Source organism: Tachyglossus aculeatus, chromosome 4 (assembly GCF_015852505.1).
Source record: "Tachyglossus aculeatus isolate mTacAcu1 chromosome 4, mTacAcu1.pri, whole genome shotgun sequence".
In the NCBI taxonomy this organism is placed as follows: domain Eukaryota; kingdom Metazoa; phylum Chordata; class Mammalia; order Monotremata; family Tachyglossidae; genus Tachyglossus; species Tachyglossus aculeatus.
In genome coordinates, this window is record NC_052069.1 from 135,389,517 (window position 1) to 135,412,820 (window position 23,304).

The window sequence follows — 23,304 nt, forward strand, 5'->3', positions numbered from 1 at the left end:
GGCAACATAAGCACTCAGTAAACACTAGAGTTTGACTGATGGTCAAACAATCCTTTCTGGACACGCACATATGCTGGTGCTTGGTTGAAAATTAGTAAAAAATAATAATAATTAGGTTAGGATTGGGGTTCTTAGTTAAGAAGTCACTTAACTTCTCCGTGCTTCAGTTCCCTCATCTGTAAAATGGGGATTAAGGCTGCGAGCCCTTTTTGGGACAGGGACTGTGTCCAACCTAATTATCATGTACGTACCCCAGCGCTCAGAACAGTGCCTGAGGCATAGAAAGCGTTTAGTAAATACCATTATTATTATTATACCTTACCGTGTCTTATTACATTGCTACCCATCGGAATGCGCTTTGCTCCAACATCCCGTTCTTCATTTTTCTTTGTTCAGTCCATTTTACTTAAGAAGCCTCACCGTTTCTCCTCGACGCGACCGGGACTTTACTTTTGTTTGCTTGGTTAGTTCGTTTTATTGAAGAAGCCGAGTGATTTCTCCTTAAGGGAAAAGAAAATCCCGCACTGGCGAAGCTTGGAAGTAATGTTCAGGACTGGAGACGGGAGTGGCGGGAGGCGGTGGGCAAAATATCCGAGGGTATTATGGCTGGCCAGAGATCGGGAATGGGGGTGATCCCTACACAGGGAGAGGGGGAGTGAGTGGGGCCTTCCCAATCTGTTGCCAAGACGCCCCGGGGGGACACCCTTAAAGCAGAAAAAGCCAACACAATCGGAATTTTAAGTTCATTATTGGCGAGGAACGAATTGGCGGATTTGTTCTCTTCCAATTCTGTTCCGTTGTCCTCTCCCAAGCGCTTAGTTCAAGGCTCTGCACACGCTAAACGCTCACTAAATACCACCGATCGATGGCCTTTGCCTCTGAAAGGAGAGACGGAGGCCATGGCCTAGGCAAGGAGACGAATTGGGTGCGATACAGCCGTACGTAGAGGAGCGCGTCACCGTCCGGACGGCTTTGGGACCCACTTGCAGATGAATGGATAGTTTCTGTTGCAGCTGGCGTCATTCCATGATTTTTCTGCTTTCCCCCATATGTGAACGCAGTTCTCGGCATTCCCCAGGTTATTGGGTTCACCTTTCCTCCAAAACCTAGGAGCGAAAAGGAAAACGGAACTCGTGGAGACTTGTCGCTGGGCTTACTGTGAGCAGAACACGGCACCAAGCACTTGGGTGAGCACAGTTCGGCAGATTTGGCAGACATGCTCTCTCCCGCGGCGTTGTGGATAGAAGATGGGCTTGGGAACAAGAAGGTCATGGGTTCTATAACCGGCTCTGCCACCTGCCTGCTGTGTGACCTTGGACAAGTCACTTGGCTTCTCTGGGCCTCATTTACCTCATTGGGAAAATGGGGATTGAGACCGTGAGCCCCACGTGGGATAGGGACTCACAGTTTTGTTTGTCTCCAAACAGTGCCTGGCACATTGTAAGCGCCTAATAGATACTATAATAATACCAGATTACTCTAGAGTTGGACCTGAAATACATAAAATGGGGATTGAGACTGTGAGCCCCATGTGCGATAGGGATTGTGTCCAACCTGATTTGTTTGTCTCCAAACAGTGCCTGGCACATGGTAAGCGCCTAACAGATACCATAATGATACCAAGTTACTCCAGAGTCGGACCTGAAATACATAAAATGGGGATTGAGACTGGGAGCCCCACGTGCGATAGGGATTGTGTCCAACGTGATTTGTTTGTCTCCAAACAGTGCCTGGCACATTGTAAGCGCCTAACAGATATCATAATAATATCAAGTTACTCCAGAGTCGGACCTGAAATACATAAAATGGGGATTGAGGCTGGGAGCCCCACGTGCGATAGGGATTGTGTCCAACCTGATTTGTTTGTCTCCAAACAGTGCCTGGCACATTGTAAGCGCCTAACAGATACCATAATAATACCAAGTTACTCCAGAGTCGGACCTGAAATAGGTAAAATGGGGATTGCCCCACGTGCGATAGGGACTGTGTCCAACCTGATTTGTTTGTCTCCAAACAGTGCCTGGCACATTGTAAGCGCCTAACAGGTACCATAATAATACCAAGTTACTCCAGAGTCGGACCTGAAATAGGTAAAATGGGGATTGAGACTGGGAGCCCCACGTCATATAGGGACTGTGTCCAACCTGATTTGTTTGTCTCCAAACAGTGCCTGGCACATGGTAAGCGCCTAACAGATACCATAATAATACCAAGTTACTCCAGAGTCGGACCTGAAATAGGTAAAATGGGGATTGCCCCACGTGCGATAGGGATTGTGTCCAACCTGATTTGTTTGTCTCCAAACAGTGCCTGGCACATTGTAAGCGCCTAACAGATACCATAATAATACCAAGTTACTCCAGAGTCGGACCTGAAATAGGTAAAATGGGGATTGAGACGGTGAGCCCCACGTGCGATAGGGATTGTGTCCAACCTGATTTGTTTGTCTCCAAACAGTGCCTGGCACATTGTAAGCGCCTAACAGATACCATAATGATACCAAGTTACTCCAGAGTCGGACCTGAAATACATAAAATGGGGATTGAGACTGTGAGCCCCATGTGCGATAGGGATTGTGTCCAACCTGATTTGTTTGTCTCCAAACAGTGCCTGGCACATGGTAAGCGCCTAACAGATACCATAATGATACCAAGTTACTCCAGAGTCGGACCTGAAATACATAAAATGGGGATTGAGACTGGGAGCCCCACGTGCGATAGGGATTGTGTCCAACGTGATTTGTTTGTCTCCAAACAGTGCCTGGCACATGGTAAGCGCCTAACAGATACCATAATAATACCAAGTTACTCCAGAGTCGGGCCTGAAATAGGTAAAATGGGGATTGAGACGGTGAGCCCCAAGTGGGATAGGGACTGTGTCCAACCTGATTTGTTTGTCTCCAAACAGTGCCTGGCACATTGTAAGCACCTAACAGATACCATAATAATACCAGATTACTCCAGAGTCGGACCTGAAATAGGTAAAATGGGGATTGAGACGGTGAGCCCCACGTGCGAAAGGGACTGTGTCCAACCTGATTTGTTTGTCTCCAAACAGTGCCTGGCACATGGTAAGCGCCTAACAGATACCATAATAATACCAAGTTACTCCAGAGTCGGACCTGAAATAGGTAAAATGGGGATTGAGACGGTGAGCCCCAAGTGGGATAGGGATTGTGTCCTTTCCCTCATTTGTAAATTAAGACTGTCGGAAAGGAACTGGGTTCAACCCGATTTGCTTGTACGCACCCCAGGGCTTAGTATAGTGTCTGGCACGTAGCAAGCATTTAATACATTCCTTTAAAAAAAATATGATTTAAAAAAAAAAAGTTGAGTACCTGTGAAAAGGGGTTCGATATCTGGTTCACCCCACAAGCTTCCTCCCATTTTCCAGGGAAAAACTCCAGGGAGGGCTGCCAAGTGTTTGGAGGGTGGAAAGACAGAGGAAGCCGAATGATAGACTGTAAGCTCCTTGTGGGCAAGGAACATCATCATCATCATCATCAATCGTATTTATTGAGCGCTTACCGTGTGCAGAGCACTGTACTAAGCGCTTGGGAAGAACAAGTTGGCAACATCTAGAGACGGTCCCTACCTATTAGCGGGCTCACAGTCTAAAAGGGGGAGACAGAGAACAAAACCAAACATACTAACAAAATAAAATAAATAGAATAGATATGTACACGTCAAATAAATAAATAAAGAGTAATAAATATGTACAAACATGCCCAAAGCACGGGCTCTGGAGTCCGAGGTCATGGGTTCAAATCCCGGCTCCGCCACATGTCTGCTGTGTGACCTTGGGCAAGTCACTTAACCTCTCTGAGCCTCATCTGTGAAATGGGGATTAAGACCGTGAGCCCCCCGTGGGACGACTTGATCGCCTTGTATCCCCCCAGCGCTTAGAACATAGTAAGCGCTTAACACATGCCATCATTGTTAATTATTATTTATTTATGTCAACCAACTCTGTTGTATTGTGTTGTATTGGACTCTCCCCAGCGCTTAGTACAGTGCTCTGCACATAGTAAGCGCTCAATAAATACGATTAATGATGATGACTCTCCCAGGCGCTTAGTACACTGCTTGAAGGGGCCGGGGCAAGGGGACCAACCTTTGATTCTCAGAGTCCCTGTAGACGGTTCCATCTGTCCAGCGCCACTGGCCTTCGGCGTCCTGGTCACTGAGTCCGATCCAGTGATAGACTCCATTGGCTGTGCTGTAAAGGAAGGTCTAGGGAAAGAAATAATTGTACTCTAGGTGATTAACTGTTTTCCTAGTATAGCCTCCCCCTAGACTATAAACTCCTTTTTTTATTTTAAATAATACCTGTTAAGTGCTTACTACGTGCCAGGCAGGTGATTAACTGTTTCCTAGTATAGCCTCCCCCTAGACTATAAACTCCTTTTTTTATTTTAAATAATACCTGTTAAGTGCTTACTACGTGCCAGGCAGGTGATTAACTGTTTCCTAGTATAGCCTCCCCCTAGAATATAAACTCCTTTTTTTATTTTAAATAATACCTGTTAAGTGCTTACTACATGCCAGGCAGGTGATTACCTGTTTCCCTAGTATAGCCTCCCCCTAGACTATAAACTCCTTTTTTTATTTTAAATAATACCTGTTAAGTGCTTACTACGTGCCAGGCAGGTGAGTAACTGTTTTCCTAGTATAGCCTCCCCCTAGACTATAAACTCCTTTTTTTATTTTAAATAATACCTGTTAAGTGCTTACTACGTGCCAGGCAGGTGATTAACTGCTTTCCTAGTATAGCCTCCCCCTAGACTATAAACTCCTTTTTTTAGTTTAAATAATACCTGTTAAGTGCTTACTACGTGCCAGGCAGGTGATTAACTGTTTTCCTAGTATAGCCTCCCCCTAGACTATAAACTCCCTTTTTTAATTTTAAATAATACCTGTTAAGTGCTTACTACGGGCCAGGCAGGTGATTAACTGTTTCCTAGTATAGCCTCCCACTAGACTATGAACTCCTTTTTTTATTTTAAATAATACCTGTTAAGTGCTTACTACGTGCCAGGCAGGTGATTACCTGTTTCCCTAGTATAGCCTCCCCCTAGACTATAAACTCCTTTTTTTATTTTAAATAATACCTGTTAAGTGCTTACTACGTGCCAGGCAGGTGAGTAACTGTTTTCCTAGTATAGCCTCCCCCTAGACTATAAACCCCTTTTTTAATTTTAAATAATACCTGTTAAGTGCTTACTATGTGCCAGGCAGGTGATTACCTGTTTCCTAGTATAGCCTCCCCCTAGACTATAAACTCCTTTTTTTAAATTTTAAATAATATTCGTTAAGTGCTTACTACGTGCCACGCGGGTGATTAACTGTTTCCCTAGTATAGCCTCCCCCTAGACTATAAACCCCTTTTTTTATTTTAAATAATACCTGTTAAGTGCTTACTACGTGCCAGGCAGGTGATTAACTGTTTTCCTAGTATAGCCTCTCCCTAGACTATAAACTCCTTTTTTTATTTTAAATAATACCTGTTAAGTGCTTACTACGTGCCAGGCAGGTGATTAACTGTTTCCTAGTATAGCCTCCCCCTAGACTATAAACTCCTTTTTTTATTTTAAATAATACCTGTTAAGTGCTTACTACGTGCCAGGCAGGTGATTAACTGTTTCCTAGTATAGCCTCCCCCTAGACTATAAGCTCCTTTTTTTATTTTAAATAATACTTGGTAAGTGCTTACTACGAGCCAGGCAGGTGATTAACTGTTTTCCTAGTATAGCCTCCCCCTAGACTATAAACCCCTTTTTAAATTTTAAATAATACCTGTTAAGTGCTTACTACGTGCCAGGCAGGTGATTAACTGTTTCCTAGTATAGCCTCCCCCTAGACTATAAGCTCCTTTTTTTATTTTAAATAATACTTGGTAAGTGCTTACTACGAGCCAGGCAGGTGATTAACTGTTTTCCTAGTATAGCCTCCCCCTAGACTATAAACTCCTTTTTAAATTTTAAATAATACTTGTTAAGTGCTTACTACATGCCATGCAGGTGATTGACTGTTTCCTAGTATAGCCTCCCCCTAGACTATAAGCTCCTTTTTTTATTTTAAATAATACTTGGTAAGTGCTTACTACGTGCCAGGCAGGTGATTAACTGTTTCCTAGTATAGCCTCCCCCTAGACTATAAACTCCTTTTTTTTATTTTAAATAATACCTGTTAAGTGCTTACTACGTGCCAGGCAGGTGATTAACTGTTTTCCTAGTATAGCCTCCCCCTAGACTATAAACCCCTTTTTTTATTTTAAATAATACCTGTTAAGTGCTTACTACGTGCCAGGCAGGTGATTAACTGTTTTCCTAGTATAGCGTCCCCCTAGACTATAAACCCCTTTTTTAATTTTAAATAATACTTGTTAAGTGCTTACTACGTGCCAGGCAGGTGATTAACTGTTTTCCTAGTATAGCCTCCCCCTAGACTATAAACTCCTTTTTTTATTTTAAATAATATTCGTTAAGCGCTTACTACGTGCCAGGCACTGGATCACGTGCAAGGTAGAAACAAGCATATCGGGTTGGACACAGTCCCTGTCCCACACGGGGCTTTCATTCATTCAATCGTATTTATTGAGCGCTTACTGTGTGCAGAACACTGTACTAATAATAATAATAATAATAATGGCATTTATTAAGCGCTTACTATGTGCAAAGCACTGTTCTAAGCGCTGGAGCACTGTTTTAAGCGCTGGGAAGTCTCAATCCCCACTTTCCAGATGAGGTAAGTGAGGCCCAGAGGCGTGAAGTGACTTGCCCAGGGTCACACAGCTGACCAGTGGCCGAGCTGGGATTCAAACCCAGGTCCTTCTGACTCCGAGGCCCAGGCTGTATCCACTGGTATTTGTGTTAAGCTCTTAGTGTGTGTCAAACACTGTACTAAGCGCTGGGGTAGATACAAGACAATCAGGTCGGACACAGTTCCCGTCCCACAGAGGGCTCCCAGGCTAAGTCAATCAATCAATCAATCAATCAATTGTATTTATTGAGCGCTTACGGTGTGCAGAGCACTGTACTAAGCGCTTGGGAAGTCCAAGTTGGCAACATATAGAGACAGTCCCTACCCCCACTGGTATTTGTTAAGCTCTTAGTGTGTGTCAAGCACTGTACTAAGCGCTGGGGTAGATACAAGACAGTCATGTCGGACACAGTTCCCATCCCACAGAGGGCTCCCAGGCTAAGTCGATCAATCAATCAATCAATCAATCGTATTTATTGAGCACTTACGGTGTGCAGAGCACTGTATTAAGCGCTTGGGAAGTCCAAGTTGGCAACGTATAGAGACAGTCCCTACCCAACAGCGGGCTCACAGTCGAGAAGGGGGAGACAGAGAACAAAACCAAACATACTAACAAAATAAAATAAATAGAATAGATATGTACCGGTAAAATAAATAAATAAATAAATAGAGTAATAAATATGTACAACCATATATCCATATATACAAAATAAAATAAAATAGAATAGATAGGTACAAGCAAAATAAATAAATAAATAGTCGGAGGAGGATTGAATTCCCATTTTACAGATGAGGTAACGTTTTAGGGTTAAGCACTTAGTATGTGCCAGGCACTGTACTAAGAGCTGGGGTTGATACACGCTAATCAGGTTGGGCAAAGTCCCTGTCCAACATGGGCCTCACCATCTTAAGACTGTAAGCTCACTGTGGGCAGGGAATGTGTTCTGTTTATTGTTATATTGTCCCACGCACTTAGTACAGTGCTTTGCACACAGTAAGTGCTCAGTAAATAAGACTGACTGAATGAATGAATCCCCATTTTACAGGCGAGGGAACTGAGGCCCAGAGAAGCCTGACCGAGTGGAAAGAGCCCAGGCTTGGGAGTCAAGGGACCTGGGCTCTAATTCCAGTTTTGCCTGCTCTGTGACCTTGGGCGAGTCACTTCGCTTCTCTGCGCCTCAGTTCCCTCATCTGCAAAATGGGGATGCAGTGCCTGCTCTCCCCCATCCTTAGACCGTGAGCCCCGTGTGAGACCTGATTATCTCGTATCCACCCCAGCGTTCAGCATAGTACTTGGTGCACTTAACAAATGCCCCAATTAGTTGTTATTAAAAATAATAACAATGGTCATTATTATTATTATGAAGTGCCGGAGTCAGGATTAGAACCTGGGTCCTCTGACTCTCAGGCCCAATCGCTTAGAGAAGCAGCGTGGCTCAATGGAAAAGAGCCCGGGCTTTGGAGTCAGAGGTCATGGGTTCGAAGCCCGGCTCCGCCAATTGTCAGCTGTGTGACTTTGGGCAAGTCACTTCACTTCTCTGGCCTCAGTGACCTCATCTGTAAAATGGGGATTAAGACTGTGAGCCCCCCGTGGGACAACCTGATCACCTTGTATCCCCCCCCAGCGCTTAGAACAGTGCTTTGCACATAGTAAGCGCTTAATAAATGTCATTATTATTATTATTATTATTATTATTATTATTATTATTATTATTCACCTGGACTCGAGACTGTAAGCTTATTGTGGGCTGGGACTGTGTCCGCTCATTCTTTTGTCTTGTAGTCTCCCAACCGCTTAGTACAGTGCACGTAGAAGTGCTCAACAAGTACCACTGATTGATTGATTCATCTAAGCGCTTAGTACAGTGCTCTGCACACAGTGAGCGCTCAATAAATATGATTGATTGATTCATCTAAGCGCTTAGTACAGTGCTCTGCACACAGTGAGCGCTCAATAAATATGATCGATCGATTGATTCATCTCCCCGGGACTAAGTAGCTGCTTTTACCTCTCGATTGTAAGAACTTAACAAACACCATTAAAAAGAGGGGAAAAAAAAACCCAGTGTCTGACAGTAGTAAGAGCTTAACAAATACCATTAAAAAGGGAGGAAAAAAAAACCTCAGTTCCTGACACATAGTAAGTGTTTAACAAATATATATATGTATATATGTTTGTACATATTTATTACATATTTATTACATATTTATTAATATTAATATATTAAAATTTATATTTTAATATAATAATATTTATTAATTTATTTATTTTACTTGTACATATCTATTCTCTTTATTTTATTTTGTTAATACGTTTGGTTTTGTTCTCCGTCTCCCCCTTTTAGACTGTGAGCCCGCTGTTGGGTAGGGACCGTCTCTATATGTTGCCAACTTGGACTTCCCAAGCGCTTAGTACAGTGCCCTGCACACAGTAAGCGCTCAATAAATCCGATAGATGATGATGATGATGATGATTGTAAGCTCCCGGTGGGCAGGGAATGTGCCTGTTACATTTTCATACTGTTCGGTCGCGAGTGCTCAGTACAGTGATCTGCTCGCGGTAAGCACTCATTAAATACCTTTGATTGATTGAATGATTGACTTGTCCATCTCCCAGGGGCTACTTTTACCTCTAGAATGTAAACTTGTGTGCTGAAAATGTGCCTGGTACATTATTCTGTTGTATGTTCCCAAGCGCTTAGTACAGTGCTCTGCACGTAGTAAGCGCACAATAAATACCATTGATTGATTGAATGATCGACTTATCCATCTCCCAGGGGCTGCTTTTACCTCTAGAATGTAAACTTGTTGTGGGCTGAAAATGTGCCCGGTACATTGTTCTGTTGTATGTTCCCAAGCGCTTAGTACAGTGCTCTGCACGTAGTAAGCGCACAATAAATACCATTGATTGATTGAATGATTGACTTATCCATCTCCCAGGGGCTGCTTTTACCTCTAGAATGTAAACTTGCTGTGGGCTGAAAATGTGCCCGGTACATTGTTCTGTTGTATGTTCCCAAGCGCTTAGTACAGTGCTGTGCACATAGTAAGCGCACAATAAATACCATTGATTGATTGAATGATTGACTTATCCATCTCCCAGGGGCTGCTTTTACCTCTAGAATGTAAACTTGCTGTGGGCTGAAAATGTGCCCGGTACATTGTTCTGTTGTATGTTCCCAAGCGCTTAGTACAGTGCTGTGCACATAGTAAGCGCACAATAAATACCATTGATTGATTGAATGATTGACTTATCCATCTCCCAGGGGCTGCTTTTACCTCTAGAATGTAAACTTGTTGTGGGCTGAAAATGTGCCCGGTACATTGTTCTGTTGTATGTTCCCAAGCGCTTAGTACAGTGCTCTGCACGTAGTAAGCGCACAATAAATACCATTGATTGATTGAATGATCGACTTATCCATCTCCCAGGGGCTACTTTTACCTCTAGAATGTAAACTTGTGTGCTGAAAATGTGCCTGGTACATTATTCTGTTGTATGTTCCCAAGCGCTTAGTACAGTGCTCTGCACGTAGTAAGCGCACAATAAATACCATTGATTGATTGAATGATCGACTTATCCATCTCCCAGGGGCTGCTTTTACCTCTAGAATGTAAACTTGTTGTGGGCTGAAAATGTGCCCGGTACATTGTTCTGTTGTATGTTCCCAAGCGCTTAGTACAGTGCTCTGCACATAGTAAGCGCACAATAAATACCATTGATTGATTGAATGATTGACTTATCCATCTCCCAGGGGCTGCTTTTACCTCTAGAATGTAAACTTGCTGTGGGCTGAAAATGTGCCCGGTACATTGTTCTGTTGTATGTTCCCAAGCGCTTAGTACAGTGCTGTGCACATAGTAAGCGCACAATAAATACCATTGATTGATTGAATGATTGACTTATCCATCTCCCAGGGGCTACTTTTACCTCTAGAACGTAAACTTGCTGTGGGCTGAAAATGTGCCTGTTACATTGTTCTGTTGTATGTTCCCAAGCGCTTAGTACAGTGCTCTGCACGTAGTAAGCGCACAATAAATACCATTGATTGATTGAATGATTGACGGTTATCCATCTCCCAGGGGCTACTTTTACCTCTAGAACGTAAACTTGCTGTGGGCTGAAAATGTGCCTGGTACATTATTCTGTTGTATGTTCCCAAGCGCTTAGTACAGTGCTCTGCACGTAGTAAGCGCACAATAAATACCATTGATTGATTGAATGATTGACTTATCCATCTCCCAGGGGCTGCTTTTACCTCTAGAATGTAAACTTGCTGTGGGCTGAAAATGTGCCCGGTACATTGTTCTGTTGTATGTTCCCAAGCGCTTAGTACAGCGCTCTGCACGTAGTAAGCGCACAATAAATACCATTGATTGATTGAATGATCGACTTATCCATCTCCCAGGGGCTGCTTTTACCTCTAGAATGTACACTTGCTGTGGGCTGAAAATGTGCCCAGTACATTGTTCTGTTGTATGTTCCCAAGCGCTTAGTACAGCGCTCTGCACGTAGTAAGCGCACAATAAATACTTTGGATTGATTGAAGGATCGACCCACCCTGTGGACCAAGTAGTAGCCTTCACCCCCTCAGGCCCCCCAGACCTGTTCTTCCACCGAGGCCACCGACGCCAGGTGCGAATCCTCCGACACACAGAACCGCTCAGCCTCAACCCAGGTCTTCTTGTCCTTGGAGAAGAAATAGAGCTTCCCACCGTGGAACCTCCAGTTTTGGGAAATTTTCTTCACGAAGTTTCCTGGGGAGGAGGAAAAAAGGGAAAATGAGGCGGTGGGGCTCCTGCTGACGGTCAGTCCGTCTTTTTCTATAACTTCGGCACCCCTTTCGGGGGTGGAGGTGGACATCCCAACCACTTCATAAATTGTCATATTTATTGAGCGCTTAACTGTGTACAGACAGAGAGAAGCAGCGTGGATCGGCGGAAAGAGCGCGGGCTTGGGAGTCAGAGGTCATGGGTTCGAATGCCGCCTCCCCCACATGTCATCATCATCATCAATCGTATTTATTGAGCGCTTACTATGTGCAGAGCGCTTGGGAAGTAAAAATTGGCAACATATAGAGACAGTCCCTACCCAACAGTGGGCTCACAGTCTAAAAGGGGGAGACAGAGAACAAAACCAAACATACTAACAAACGGGAGAAACTGTCTGCTGTGTGACCTTGGGCAAGTCACTTCACTTCTCTGGGCCTCAGTTCCCTCATCTGTAAAATGGGGATTAAGACTGTGAGCCCCACAGGGGACGACCTCATCTCCTTGTGTTTCCCCCAGCTCTTAGAACAGGGCTTTGCACATAGTAAGCGCTTAACAAATACCAACATTATTATTATTATTATTCAATAAGCCCTTGGGGCAGTACAATATAACAACATTCCCGAAGCAGGTTTCCCAAGCCCCTTAAAGTTGATGGGATCCCAAATGAGCATTCCTTGGCTTTGGCTCTCTGAACAATCCCATTCCGGCTGCCTGAAGGTGGAAAATTTGTGGGGTTGGGTGAAGCGCTCCCTCAGAGGCTCGTCTTGGAGCTTCAGGGAATAATAATAATAATAATAATAATAACAATAATAATAATAATAATAATAATGTTGGTATTTGTTAAGCGCTTACTATGTGCAAAGCACTGCTCTAAGCGCTGGGGGGAATACAAGGAGATGAGGTTGTCCCACGTGGGGCTCACAGTCTTAATCCCCATTTTCCAGATCATCATCAATCGTATTAATTGAGCGCTTACTGTGTTCAGAGCACTGTACTAAGCGCTTGGGAAGTACAAATTGGCAACATATAGAGACAGTCCCTACCCAACAGTGGGCTCACAGTCTAAAAGTTGGGCTCACAGTCTAAAATTTTTGACTTTGAGGCCTCCAGGACTATTATGATATTTGTTATATTCATTCATTCATTCAGTTGTATTTATTGAGCGCTTACTGTGTGCAGAGCACTGTACTAAGCGCTTGGGAAGTACAAGTCAGCAACAGAGATGGTCCCTACCCAACAGTGGGCTCACAGTCTAGAAGATAATTATGTTGGTATTTGTTAAGCGCTTATTATAACGATGGCATTTTTTTTTGATGGCATTTATTAAGCGCTTACCCTGTGCCAAGCATTGTTCCAAGTGCAGGGGGAGATGCAAGGTAATCAGGTTGTCCCACGTGGGGCCCAGTCTTTAATCCCCATTTTGCAGATGAGGCAACCGAGGCACGGAGAAGTTAAATAAGTTATAAGGTATAAAGAAGTTATACCACGTGCCAGGCACTGTACTAGGCGCTGAAAAATGATGGTCTTTGTTAAGCGCCCATTTTGCGCCAGGCACGGTTCTGCAAGGTCATTGGGTTGGACACGGTCACTGTCCCCCTTGGGGCTCCCGGTCTTAACCCCCATTTTCCAGCCGAGGGAACTGAGGCTCAGAGAAGTGAAGCGACTTGCCCAAGGTCGCACAGCGGACATGTAGCTCGAGAAGTAGCGTGGCTCAGTGGAAAGAGCCCGGGCTTGGGAGTCAGAGGCCATGGGTTCGAATTCCGCTCTGCTGTGTGACCTTGGGCAAGTCACCTAACTTCGCCGGGCCTCAGTTCCCTCATCTGTAAAATGGTGTTGGGAGCTCAGACCTCTTTAGTCCTATTGTGCGTCATCTCTTGGATACTGTAGCTTGGTGTAAACTGCCTGCTGTTGGGTCGGGACCGTCTCTATATGTTGCCAACTTGGACTTCCCAAGCGCTTAGTACAGTGCTCTGCGCACAGTAAGCGCTCAATAAATACGCTTGATTGATTGATTGATTGGTGTGCATTCTTAAAGTCCTCAGCAACATCCCCATTTCTTTCATTATTCCAGATCTGGATCTTAAGGGCTTAACCTGCATTTTACAGGAAATCATTAGTGTGAGCTTGTACAGCTGTCTACATTTGAGATTATCAAAGGTAGACACTGAAAACCGGTCGAAGCCCTGCAACTTTTTGAAAGTATGATCATCATCATCAATCGTATTTATTGAGCGCTTACTGTGTGCAGAGCACTGTACTGAGCGCTTGGGAAGTCCAAGTTGGCAGCATATAGAGACGGTCCCTACCCAACAGTGGGCTCGCAGTCTAAAAGGGGGGGACAGAGAACAAAACCAAACATGCTAACAAAATAAAATAAATAGAATAGTTATGTACAGGTAAAATAAATAAATAGAGTAATAAATATGTACAAACAGATATACATATATACAGGTGCTGTGGGGAAGGGAAGGAGGTAAGATGGGGGGATCGAGAGGGGGACGAGGGGGAGACGAAGGAAGGGGCTCAGTCTGGGAAGGCCTCCTGGAGGGGATGAGCTCTCAGTAGGGCCTTGATTGTTATAGTGTTATATTGTAATAACAATAATAATAATAATGGGACTTGTTAAGCTCTTACTATGTGCCGAGCACTGTTCTAAGCACTGGGAATGATACAAGTTCATTATGTTGGGCACAGGCCCTGTCCCACATGAGGCTCACACTCTTACCCCATTTTAGATAAGATAACTGAGACCCAGAGAAGTTAAGGTGATTCAATAATTATTATTAATATTATTATGGTATTAGTTAAGTGCTTATTATGTGTATGGGGTAGATACAATAATAATAATAATAATAATGACATTTGTTAAGCGCTTACTATGTGCAAAGCACTGTTCTAAGCGCTGGGGAGGATACAAGGTGATCAGGTTGTCCCACGTGGGGCTCACAGTCTTCATCCCCATTTTACAGCTGAGGGAACTGAGGCTCAGAGAAGCGAAGTGACTTGCCCAAGGTCACCCAGCAGACAAGTGGCGGAGCCGCCATCCGAACCCGTGACCTCTGACTCCAAAGCCCAGGCTCTTTCCGTTGAGCCACGCTGCTTCTCAAGGTTATGAGGTAATCAGGTTGTCCCATGTGGGGCTCACAGTCTTAATCCCCATTTTACAGATGCGATAACTCTATTACTCTATTTATTTATTTATTTATTTATTTATTTATTTTACTTGTACATGTCTATTCTATTTATTTTATTTTGTTAGTACGTTTGGTTTTGTTCTCTGTCTCCCCCTTTTAGACTGTGAGCCCACTGTTGGGTAGGGACTGTATATGTTGCCAACTTGGACTTCCCAAGCACTTAGTACAGTGCTCTGCACACAGTAAGCGCTCAATAAATACAATTGATGATGATGATGATGATGATGATAGTGATGATGAAGGTAATCAGGTTGTCCCATGTGGGGCTCACAGTCTTAATCCCCATTTTACAGGTGCGATAACTCTATTACTCTATTTATTCATTTATTTATTTATTTATTTATTTATTTATTTTGCTTGTACATGTCTATTCTATTTATTTTATTTTGTTAGTACGTTTGGTTTTGTTCTCTGTCTCCCCCTTTTAGCCTGTGAGCCCGCTGTTGGGTAGGGACCGTCTCTATATGTTGCCAACTTGGACTTTCCAAGCGCTTAGTACAGTGCTCTGCACACGGTAAGCGCTCAATAAATACGATTGATGATGATGATGAAGGTAATCAGGTTGTCCCATATGGGGCTCACAGTCTTAATCCCCATTTTACAGATGCGATAACTCTATTACTCTATTTATTTATTTATTTATCTATTTATTTATTTATTTATTTATTTTACTTGTACATGTCTATTCTATTTATTTTATTTTGTTAGTACTTTTGGATTTGTTCTCTGTCTCCCCCTTTTAGCCTGTGAGCCCGCTGTTGGGTAGGGACCGTCTCTATATGTTGCCAACTTGGACTTTCCAAGCGCTTAGTACAGTGCTCTGCACACGGTAAGCGCTCAATAAATACGATTGATGATGATGATGAAGGTAATCAGGTTGTCCCATATGGGGCTCACAGTCTTAATCCCCATTTTACAGATGCGATAACTCTATTACTCTATTTATTCATTTATTTATTTATTTATTTATTTATTTATTTTGCTTGTACATGTCTATTCTATTTATTTTATTTTGTTAGTACGTTTGGTTTTGTTCTCTGTCTCCCCCTTTTAGCCTGTGAGCCCGCTGTTGGGTAGGGACCGTCTCTCTATGTTGCCAACTTGGACTTCCCAAGCGCTTAGTCCAGTGCTCTGCACACGGTAAGCACTCAATAAATACGATTGATGATGATGATGAAGGTAATCAGGTTGTCCCATATGGGGCTCACAGTCTTAATCCCCATTTTACAGATGCGATAACTCTATTACTCTATTTATTTATTTATTTGTTTGTTTGTTTGTTTGTTTGTTGTTTATTTATTTTACTTGTGCATGTCTATTCTGTTTATTTGATTTTGTTAGTACGTTTGGTTTTGTTCTCCGTCTCCCCCTTTTAGCCTGTGAGCCCGCTGTTGGGTAGGGACCGTCTCTATGTGTTGCCAACTTGGACTTCCCAAGCGCTTAGTACAGTGCTCTGCACACGGTAAGCGCTCAATAAATACGATTGATTGATTGATTGATTGCTGACCGAGGCCCAGAGAAGTTAAGTCACACCGCAGATCATCATCATCAATCGTATTTATTGAGCGCTTACTATGTGCAGAGCACTGTGCAGAGCAGAGAGAACCCAGGTCCTTCTGGCTCCCAGTCCCATGCTTTATCCACCGAGTCGTACTGCTTCTCTAGCACTTAGTACAGTGCTCTACCCACAGTAGTGCAGCATGGCTCAATGGAAAGAGCCCGGGCTTTGGAGTCAGAGGTCATGGGTTCGAATCCCGGCTCCGCCACACGTCTGCTGGGTGACCTTGGGCAAGTCACTTCGCGTCTCTGAGCCTCAGTTACCTCATCTGTAAAATGGGGATTAAGACTGGGAGTTCCACATGGGACAACGTCATCAAATTGTATCCCCCCCCCCAGCGATTAGAACAGTGCTTTGCACATAGGAAGCGCTTAACAAATACCACCATCATCATCACCGTAGGCGCTCAGTAAATACGATCGACTGACTGACGGTAGCGGGGAGGCCCGTGGCCATGGGGAAGGAGGCCTAAAAAGAGCTCAGAGACTCACTGTGCTGCATTTTGAGTGTTTCGAGGGCGGTATTGGTGCTCTTCAAGTAGCCTTGTAGCATTTCCACCTCCGACTTCAGGGTACTGATGTTCACCGCTCTCCTGTGGCTCTCGCCGTCCCGTGGGCATCTCTGGCTCTGGAGATCTAAAAAAATCACACGCTCTGGGAACACGCCTGCCCATTCTGTACTCGCCCCGGCGCTTAGTAATAATAATAATAATAATAATGGCATTTATTAAGCGCTTACTATGTGAAAGCACTGTTCTAACTGCTGAGGAGGTTACAAGGTAATCAGGCTGTCCCACGGAGGGGGGGGCTCCCAGTCTTCATCCCCGTTTTACAGATGAGGGAACTGAGGCCCAGAGACTTGCCCAAAGTTGCCCAAAGCGACTTGTCCCGAGGCAGAGCAGACAAGTAGCAGAGCCAGGATTCGAACCCAGGTCCTTCTGGCTCCCAGGCGCAGGCTCTATCCCCTCAGTCACGCTGCTTCTCATATGGCAATCAATCAGTGGTATGTATGGAGCGCTTGCTATTCATTCAGTCGTATTTATTGAGCGCTTCCTGTGTGCAGAGCACTGTACTAAGCGCTTGGGAGGTACAAGTGTGCAGAGCGCTTGGGAGAGTACAACAGAACCAGCGGACGAGTTCCCTGCCCGTAACTTGCTTCAGTCTAGAGGAGCTGTAGTGAAAGTCTTAGAAGAAAGAAAAGACGCGCCCGCAGGCCTTTGGGAACTTATTAAAGCAAGATTTTCCAGCCCACTTCTCTGGGCCTCAGTTCCCTCATCTGGAAAATGGGGATGAAGACTGTGAGCCTCCCTTTGGGACAACCTGATCACCTTGTAACCTCCCCAGCGCTTAGAACAGTGCTTTGCACATAGTAAGCGCTTAATAAATGCCATCGTTATTATTATTATTATTATCATTATTTCCTAGAGGAAATACTGCAATCACTCAATTTATACAGAAGGGGAGGTGAATACTGATTTCATATTAAACACCCTCCTCCCCCATTAGCCCCAGTAATACAGTAATACAGTAATGTAGTACAGCGCTCTGCGCATAGTAAATGCTCAATAAATACTGTTGCTGCGATGATTACAGCCTTTGAGGCTGGAGCCCGCTGTTGGGTAGGGACCGTCTCTATATGTTGCCAACTTGGCCTTCCCAAGCGCTTAGTCCAGTGCTCTGCACACAGGAAGCGCCCAATAAATACGATTGATTGATTGATTAGGGAAGGAGAAGTGCCCCGGTGAGACTGGAGGCGCTTTTCATTTGTGAAGCAGCGGGGCCCAGTGCTCTTTCTATGCGCCAGGCACTAATAAGAATAATAATTATTCTATTTGTTAAACGCTTACTATGTGCCAAGCACCGTTCTAAGCTCTGGGGTAGATAAAAAGTAATCAGGTTGGATTTAGTCCCTGTCCCACAAGGGACTTACAGTCTTCATCCCCATATTACAGAGGACATAACTGAGGCCCAGAGAAGTGAAGCCACTGGCCCAAGGTCACCAGCCGACTATTGCTGTATTTATTTATTTATTTATTTTACTTATTACTCTATTTATTTATTTATTTATTTATTTATTTTACTCATTACTCTATTTATTTATTTATTTATTTAATTTATTTTACTTGTACATGAGGCCCAGAGAAGTGAAGCCACTTGCCCAAGGTCACCAGCCGACGATTACTCTATTTATTTATTTATTTATTTATTTATGTTGCTTATTGCTCTATTTATTTATTTATTTATTTTGCTCATTACTCTATTTATTTATTTATTTAATTTATTTCACTTGTACATGAGGCCCAGAGAAGTGAAGCCACTTGCCCAAGGTCACCAGCCGACAATCGCTCTATTTATTTATTTATTTATTTTACTTATTACTCTATTTATTTATTTATTTTACTTATTACTCTATTTATTTATTTATTTAATTTATTTTACTTGTACATGAGGCCCAGGGAAGTGAAGCCACTTGCCCAAGGTCAGCAGCCGACTATTACTCTATTTATTTATTTATTTATTTATTTTACTTATTACTCTATGTATTTATTTTACTTATTACTCTATTTATTTATTTATTTATTTTATTTTACTCGTACATATCCATTCTATTGATTTTACTTTGTTAGTATGTTTGGTTTTGTTCTCTGTCTCCCCCTTCTAGACTGTGAGCCCGCTGTTGGGCCGGGACCGTCTCTAGATGTTGCCAACTTGTACTTCCCAAGCGCGTAGTATGGTTCTCTGCAATCAATCAATCAATCAATCAATCAATCAATCATATTTATTGAGCACTTACTATGTGCAGAGCACTGTACTAAGCGCTTGGGAAGTATAAATTGGCAACATATAGAGACAGTCCCTACCCAACATTGGGCTCACAGTCTAAAAGGGGGAGACAGAGAAAAAAAAAAAACCAAACATACTAACAAAATAAAATAAATAGAACAGATATGTACAAGTAAAATAAATAAATAAATAAATGGAGTAATAAATATGTACAAACATATATACATATATACAGTATGCACACAGTAAGAGCTCAGTAAATACGATTGATTGATTGATTGACAAGTCGCAAAGCTACGATTAGAACCCAAGTCCACCTGACTACGAGGCCCAGGCTCTATCCACTCGGCCACGCTGCTTCTGCCCTGCAGCCAATCAATCAATCAATCAATCAATCGTATTTATTGAGCGCTTACTATCTGCAGAGCACTGTACTAAGCGCTTGGGAAGTACAAATTGGCAACACATAGAGACAGTCCCTACCCAACAGTGGGCTCACAGTCTAAAAGGGGGAGACAGAGAACAGAACCAAACATACCAACAAAATTAAATAAATAGGATAGAAATGTACAAGTAAAATAAATAAATAAATAAATAAATAAATAGAGTAATAAATATGTACAACCATATATACATATATACAGGTGCTGTGGGGAAGGGAAGGAGGTAAGATGGGGGGATGGAGAGGGGGACGAGGGGGAGAGGAAGGAAGGGGCTCAGTCTGGGAAGGCCTCCTTCCCAGAGGGGGGGGATTGGGTGAGTTGTTAGCCGGAGCCTAGTTTCCGCTCCGAATTCCAGACACGGGAAAGACATAGCAGGAGGTGTAGGGGATGCAGGGAACCGGCTCCTTCAAGCTTCTTCTCCCTCCCAGATTTACCCTTCCCCAGCTGCGAGAGGAAGGTTGGGAGCAGGAGAGCCCAGGAGACTTACACAGGACAGTCACCGCAACGAGAGAAGACACGAGGACCGTAACCAGCACGACCAGGGCAGCACAGGTGACGCGGAGGCTCCTGTGGGCTGCAGGTCTACCCGCTTTGGGGGTTGGATCTGGCGGAGAAGAGAAATATGCCAAGAGACCAGTCTCAGAAAGAACAAAAGAACAGGGATTCTGGGGCTTCCACCTAGGGCTGTTGGGTGTCCAGATAGGGCTGAGAGGAAGCCAAAAATCTCCCCAGTTCTCCCCCCCTCCCAAAGTTCTCAGGCAGTCAATCAGTCAATCAATCAATCAATCAATCAATCGTATTTATTGAGCGCTTACTGTGTGCAGAGCACTGCCCTGAGCGCTTGGGAAGTACAAGGCCCCCATCCAGTTGTTCAGCCACACCTGGTAGGGATGATTAAATTCCGTTCTCCCGAGCCGCCAAAGTGGCTATCATCATCATCAATCGTATTTATTGAGCACTTAGTGTGTGCAGAGCACTGTACTATGCTGTACTATCCTGTATATATGTATATATGGTTGTACATATTTCTTACTCTATTTATTTATTTATTTATTTTACCTGTACATTTCTATCCTACTTATTTTATTTTGTTGGTGTGTTTGGTTCTGTTCTCTGTCTCCCCCTTTTAGACTGTGAGCCCACTGTTGGGTAGGGACTGTCTCTATGTGATGCCAATTTGTACTTCCCAAGCGCTTAGTACAGTGCTCTGCACATAGTAAGCGCTCAATAAATACGATTGATTGATTGATTGATTGATTGTACTAAGTGCTTGGGAAGTCCAAGTTGGCAACATATAGAGTTATATAGAGAGAGTTAGAGTTATATGGCATATAACATATAGAGTTATATGGCAACATATAGAGTTATAGTGGTGTTGCCACTACCCAACAGCGGGCTCACAGTCTAAAAGGGGGAGACAGAGAACCAAACCAAACATACTCACAGAATAAAATAAATAGAATAGATATGTATGATATGATATAGATATGGAATAGATATGAATAGATATAGTGGCTAGGCCCCGCCTACACCTGCCCCGTGTATCGCAGCTCAGTGCTCTGCACACAGTAGGCGCTCAATGAATATGATCGAATGAATGAGACAGGGCTTAACAAACAGCACCTTCACAAGGGGTGAGAATCTTAAGAGAGGGTTTCTTGTGGTGGTGGGGACATGCTTACCCCAAATCTGCGGAGATGACTTCCTTTCAGGGATATCCTCGTAGACCTCTTCGGTGTCCTTTCTTCCCTTTCCTAATAATAATGATAATAAGAATTATGGTACTTGTTAATCAATCAATCAATCAATCGTATTTATTGAGCGCTTACTGCATGCAGAGCACTGTACTAAGCGCTTGGGAAGTACAAGTCGGCAACACATAGAGACAGTCCCTACCCAACAGCGGGCTCACAGTCTAGAAGGGGGAGACGGAGAACAAAACCAAACATACTAACAAAATAAAATAAATTGAATAGATATGTACAAGTAAGATAAATAGAGTAATAAATATGTACAAACATATATACATATATACAGGTGCTGTGGGGAAGGGAAGGAGGTAAGATGGGGGGGATGGAGAGGGGGACGAGGAGGAGAGGAAGGAAGGGGCTCAGTCTGGGAAGTCCTCTTGGAGGAGGTGAGCTCTCAGCACGGCCTTGAAGGGAGGAAGAGAGTTAAGTGCTTACTATGTGCTAAGAACTGTTCTAAGCACTGGGGTAAATAAGCAGCATGGCTCAGTGGAAAGAGCCCGGGCTTGGGAGTCAAAAGTCATGGGTTCTAATTCTGGTGCCTCCACTTGTCAGCTGTGTGACTTTGGGCAAGTCACTTCACTTCTCTGTGCCTCAGTTACCTCATCTGTAAAATGGGGATGAAGCCTGTGAGCCCCGCGCGGAACAATCTGATCACCTTGTATCCCCCCCCAGTGCTTTGCACATAGTAAGCGCTTAACAAATGCCATCATTATTGTTATTATTATTATTATTATTATTATTATTATTACAAGTTAGGTTGGACACAGCCCCTGTCCCACATGGGGCTCACAGTCTTCATCCCCATTTTATAGATGAGGGAACTGAGGCCCAGAGAAGTGAAGTGACTCACCCAAAGTCACCCAGCAGACATGTGGCAGAGCCAGGATTAGAACCTAGGTCCTTCTGACCCCTAGACCTATTCTGTTTTCCTGAAAAACAGATTGCACAGTGGGCTTTTCACCCACGTCCCTCACCATCTACCTCTGTGTCCATTGCTCTCCCTCTGCCATCTGCTTTTAAATAATCCAGGGGAATTCCCGTAACCCCCTCGGTGACCTTCCAGTTAAGGGGAGCGATTGGGATGTAAGAGCAGAAACATAGGAGAGAAAGATAATTCCACATGAGAAAAGAATGTGAAGTCGCTTCTTACCTGGCGCAGGTGAAAATTGTCCAAAAGAGACATTTTCGTAATGTCTATCCATGCTTATTCTTTTCTGTTCTCTTACTTCCACTGCAAACTCTTCACACTCTGTGTCTCCACTGCAAACTCTTCACACTCTGTGTCTTCACTGCCAACTTTTCACGCTACTGCAAACTCTTCACGCTCTGAGTCTCCACTGCAAACTCTTCACGCTCTGAGTCTCCACTGCAAACTCTTCATGGTCTTCACTGCAAACTCTTCACACTCTGAGCCTCCACGGGGAACTTTTCACACATCTGGCTCTTTGTCTCCTTCCTCCTCTCTGGGTAATGGAAAGAGGAAGGGAAAGCTTTTGACATGTGCCCACCACAAGATGATTCTTGCCTCATCTTTGCTTCTGGTATCTATAGAGATTTCTGGGGCATGAGTGATGCAGTGAGCAAAAGTCCCTCGCGTGGGCTTCATCCTCATTCTCTGGCCTAGGCCGGGAACACAGAAGGCTTTGGGATTGAAGTCCCTCGGATGAATAAGGTCAATGGTCTGCCCTTTCGGCGTTCCCAGAAATGGGATTCACGGTGACCAGATTGGGCCCGATTGGGTCACTGAAGGTCACTCAGGAGAAGGATCATGACTCTGATTGAACTCTCCTGGGTTCTTTTTGCTTTTTATCGTATTTCTTAAGTGCTTGCTAAGTGTCACACACTGTCCTAAGTGCTGGGGTGGGTACAAGCCCCACGTGGGACGCAAAGTCTAAGGAGGTGGGAAGACCGTTATTTAATCCCCATTTTACAGTTGAGGAGCTGAGCCACAGAGAAGCAAAGTGACTTGTCCAAGGTCACCCAGCAAGCAATTGGTAGAGCCTGGAGGAGAACCCAGGTCCGCTGACTTACGGGCCCGTGCTCT

The 23,304-nt window shown here is 43.9% G+C and overlaps 1 protein-coding gene across 1 annotated transcript; it reads right to left on the bottom strand.

The window, feature by feature from the left end:
• Window positions 1-955: 955 nt before the first annotated feature.
• Window positions 956-22,462, bottom strand: LOC119927326 (C-type lectin domain family 4 member K-like). The gene is made up of 7 exons (XM_038745931.1): window positions 22,411-22,462; window positions 21,192-21,263; window positions 19,997-20,113; window positions 16,775-16,918; window positions 11,365-11,516; window positions 4,114-4,232; window positions 956-1,106 (listed from the first exon to the last, which is right to left on the bottom strand). Exons 1-7 carry the CDS (start codon window positions 22,460-22,462, stop codon window positions 956-958), a joined length of 807 nt encoding a protein of 268 aa, XP_038601859.1.
• Window positions 22,463-23,304: the final 842 nt, after the last annotated feature.